The sequence below is a fragment of the Babylonia areolata genome, chromosome 3 (genome assembly GCF_041734735.1).
Source record: "Babylonia areolata isolate BAREFJ2019XMU chromosome 3, ASM4173473v1, whole genome shotgun sequence".
Taxonomy (NCBI): Eukaryota; Metazoa; Mollusca; class Gastropoda; order Neogastropoda; family Buccinidae; genus Babylonia; species Babylonia areolata.
This window is the reverse complement of record NC_134878.1, coordinates 62,785,234-62,789,140: the sequence shown is the minus strand read 5'-3', so window position 1 is coordinate 62,789,140 and position 3,907 is coordinate 62,785,234. Positions and strand designations below refer to the sequence as shown.

The following is a 3,907-nucleotide window of genomic DNA, read 5'->3' as shown; positions in this document are numbered from 1 at the left end:
TTCGATCTCTATTCCAGTTAAACAGAGACCAGACACTCCTTTCTTCTGTGCTGACATTATTGGAAAAAAAAAAAAAAAAATCAAACATTTATCAAATCATTGCAGACTTACAATGGAATCTCAAGTGTCCAAAGAAACGAAAGTGGCGTTCATTCTGCTAATCGTTGTTTCAATCATGAATCTGACAGCTGTAGAAGCGACGGATGAAGCCACTTCACAGTCAGACCATCGGTTTTTGTTTTCGCAACCTTCAAACAAAAACACCAGAATGCAACACCACGCAACTGGAGCCGGTGTATCAGCAACTGATTTACAGAACTCGACCACGACCGGTAGGGGTTGGGCAACAATCATAACGGATCAACCGTTTGCCACCAACAGTGAGCAGAACACCGAATCCGAGGCAAAAGAGACCACCAAAAAGTTACTGGATCAAGTGAACGAATTATTGACAGTTTTCGGCCCTGTCTTTGAAGCTGTTTCCGTTCTGCTGACAGGTCTGAGCACTTACATCTACTCTCTGCCCAACATGAGGTGCCCCACTGCCAAGTATCTCATAGCCCTCAACGGCGTGGACTCCATCGCCGGGTTCATCATCACTCTTTTCCGCACATGGCAAAACACAGATTCCGGGGCCACTTCTCGCGCTTCCTTCCACTACGTATCCATGTTCGGGGCCCTGTTTGTGACAGTGGCGTGCAAGAGGATGGTGTACTGTTTCACATTGCTGCTCAGCGTCGAGCGCTTTTTCGTCATCGCTTTCCCGGTGAAATCTCGTTACGTAAGGATCGTACACAGCCCCAAGCTGGTGATCGCGATTCTGGTGCTGGCGGTTCAAACCTACCACGTCTACCTGCCCCTGAAATACCAGGTGAGGAGGCGCACTGACACGGAAAGCTTCACCATGACGCACTCGGCCTTGTACCTGGAGAACCGGCAGGTGTTCGAGAACCTGGCCACGGCCGCCAAGGTGCTGTTCTCCTACGTGCCCCTGGTGCTGTGTCTGGCACTGAGCGTGACCTTGGTGGTGGCCTTGAGGCGGCACGGGGCGGCCCGCAGGTCTCTGCAGGAGAAACGACACAGCGACACGGAGAGAGCTGACGGTGCTGAGCGGCAGCTGGCCACCACCATCTGGGTCAGTGCTCTGTACCTGGTTTTTTTGTTCTCGTGGCTGATGTACTGTGACACTGTGTTGTCGTGGGTGTTCGTTGTTTTAAAACCCCTTGACTGCCATAAACGTATTGCGTACGTACATAGTGACGTCATTGATGACGTCATCAGAAAAAAAGGGAAATAGCTCTGGAAGGCTGAAAATTCACACAGTTTATCTAGAGTGGCATATCTCCAGATAGTTTTCTCAGTTTTAGGCTTATTGTTTTTAGATGATGTTTTGTGACCTGAAACACCACTTTCTACTGTTTTCCCCCCAGACACTGAAGGGGTTTTTAACTCACTCAGTACGGCCAGTCCTCTCTTCTCCTCTACACAGACCCCCTCGGATGTCCAGTGGGTGTCTGAATGACCCAACCTTTAGCTTCCGTCGTCAGAATTGTGGTATTCTTTGTCAACACTCACCTCTTCAGTATAAGAGCCTTCCGCTTGCAATATTTGGATGACGGTAACTGGGGTGAAACGCTGTTAAAGTCGTCTCTTTCGCCGTTCGTATGGAGAGAGTTAAGGCTCTGTAGCGCCATGGGTGGTCGTTCGTTGCAGCTGATGTATTGTGGCTCTGTGTTGCGGTGGGTGTTCGTAGTTTGAGGTCCCCGTTTCGCCAAAGGGCGGTGCTATGTCCTTTGGGGAAGGCACTTTACTCCGATTTTCCTCACTCCACGCAGGCGTGGATGGGTACCTGACTTCGACTGGGGAAAGTTAAAACGGCGGGAAGGAGAGGATTGGGCCCCGCCTTCCCACGTCAGTCCCTAGACACAGTGGATGTGAAATCTCTGCCTCAATGGCTGTCGAAGGTCATGGGACCTTTGACCTTTAACTGTAATTGTGGGTTTTGTATTGTTGGTAAGTATTGTGGGGATGTATTGTGGGAATGTGTTGTGGGTGTGTATTGTGAGCATATATTGTGGGTGTGTATTAGAGATGTCTATGACTAACTGACTGCTGTGTTAATGTTGCAGGTGTCCTCTCTGCTGTTCGCCCTCCTCTCCCTCCCTTCCAACACGGTGCAGGTCGTGGCCAGCTTCCACCCGGAGTTCCGCTTCCTGGGCCGGCAACACCACCTGTACCTGCTGCTCCGCCAGCTGGCCTCTCTCTGCCTCGTGGCCACGCGCTACACCAACTTCCTGGCCTACCTCAGCCTCAGCACCGCTTTCCGCCGGAACCTGCTCCGCCTGCTGGCGTGCAAGAAAGTAGAGCCACCACTTCTGACCGTGACTCGACCCAGCCGCCTGACGATGACGGTTGTGTCAGGGTCTTCAGCGTCCGTGGGGCCTGCGTCAGCTGTGGGCAGAGGCTGATCTCCGTTGAATAATGCTCATGACTTCTCTTTGGTCTCTTTTACCGGTAATCCACTGTCATTTCTAGTTAACGCTGTCCCTGAAGACGCACGTATGGTCAAAAACGTAGACGCTTCTTATCAAAGTTGAGTCTTATTTTATATCTTGCAGTTTTTTTGTGTGTGGTGTTTTTATGTAATAGACTTTATCCATCTTCAAACTGTACAGACTCAGACATCGTCTTATACTTTATCGTCGTAACTCCCAAGAGTTTACCAGCCGCCGTGGCGAAGTGGTTAGCGTCGCGGACTGACGGCTGGGAGGACGCGGATTCGAAACACAGCGGAGGTGGGTTTTTCTGCCCGCGGCCGGCTCCTACCTTAGAGTTGAGGGTGCTAATGGCTTAAATGGTGGGACTTGGACCACACAGTCGAGTATCATCCACTTCACGGATACGTCTTTGAGTGTGTTGCTCGAATTTCCTGACCAACACTGCAAGTGTCTGTATCTCTCGTGCCTGGTTGACGCGTGGTATCAATATGACAGGGAGCGTAGAGTACAGCCTTGTCACGCAGTCCCAAACCAAAATGGACCTCCATAGCAGTATCGTCTTCCTCCTCCTCCTCCTCCTCGTTCATCATCAATGTAAACAATAAACAAAAAAGTCCCACATTCTGTGATCTTTCATGCCCTGCTGTAATGGTGACCTCAGTTTTGATATCCCATGCTTCAGGTGAGTCCTGTAAACGTCTTCAGTATCGGCAGATTCATGGGGGGCTGTTGTTATTTATTTTTTATTTTATTTTATTTGATTTTATTATTTTATTTTTTCTAAAGGCCTGACTAAGCGCGTTGGGTACGCTGCTGGTCAGGCATCTACTTGGCAGATGTGGTGTAGCGTATATGGATTTGACCGAACGCAGTGACGCCTCCTTGAGCTACTGATACTGATACTTACTGGAGGGATGTGGTGGCGGTCTGGGAGGTACGTTCACTCAGTCTGGCTCTGCGACAAGCCATTATTGTCGTTAGCAAGTGGTGTCCTAAGTACGTTAAATAAGAACAGGCACCACTGAACACCACCAAAGTGACTCAACTGCAGTGCAGGGTCTCCTCCAGTTTGTGGCTTCCTGGCGACCCAAAATCGACGTTTCCCCAGCGGACTGCCGACGCTGGGACTGTGACAGATGAACCAGGGTGTGGCCGTGTATGGGGGGGAACTCGGAATGAGCGACGTGGGAGTGATGCCACTGAAATGGTACAGATGATGGGGCAGCAAACACAAAAACAACAACAAAAACAACAAAAAAGCAAAAACAAGAGAGGCAAGGCCTTCAAGACTCACTTGTGATACACTTAAAAAAAAAATCCAAGCTTTTTATGTGTTGAGTATAATTTCAAAATGTAATGTTTAAGATGAGAAAGATAAGTTTAAAGCAAATTAAGTCCCCTGGCATTAA

At 49.4% G+C, this 3,907-nt stretch overlaps 1 protein-coding gene across 1 annotated transcript; it reads left to right on the top strand.

The window, feature by feature from the left end:
• The first annotated feature begins 268 nt into the window (after positions 1 to 268).
• Positions 269 to 2,468, top strand: LOC143280404 (uncharacterized). The gene is made up of 2 exons (XM_076585037.1): positions 269 to 1,135; positions 2,130 to 2,468. The coding sequence occupies exons 1-2, from the start codon at positions 269 to 271 to the stop codon at positions 2,466 to 2,468; spliced, it is 1,206 nt and encodes a 401-aa protein (XP_076441152.1).
• The last annotated feature ends 1,439 nt before the right edge of the window (positions 2,469 to 3,907 follow it).

What these genes read in the sequence shown, in the direction of transcription:
- LOC143280404 (XM_076585037.1), top strand. Translation starts at nt 269, where the DNA reads ATGCAACACCACGCAACTGGAGCCGGTGTATCAGCAACTGATTTACAG. An exon ending in AGCTGGCCACCACCATCTGG is followed by an intron (nt 1,136 to 2,129) that starts GTCAGTGCTCTG and finishes TTAATGTTGCAG; the next exon opens with GTGTCCTCTCTGCTGTTCGC.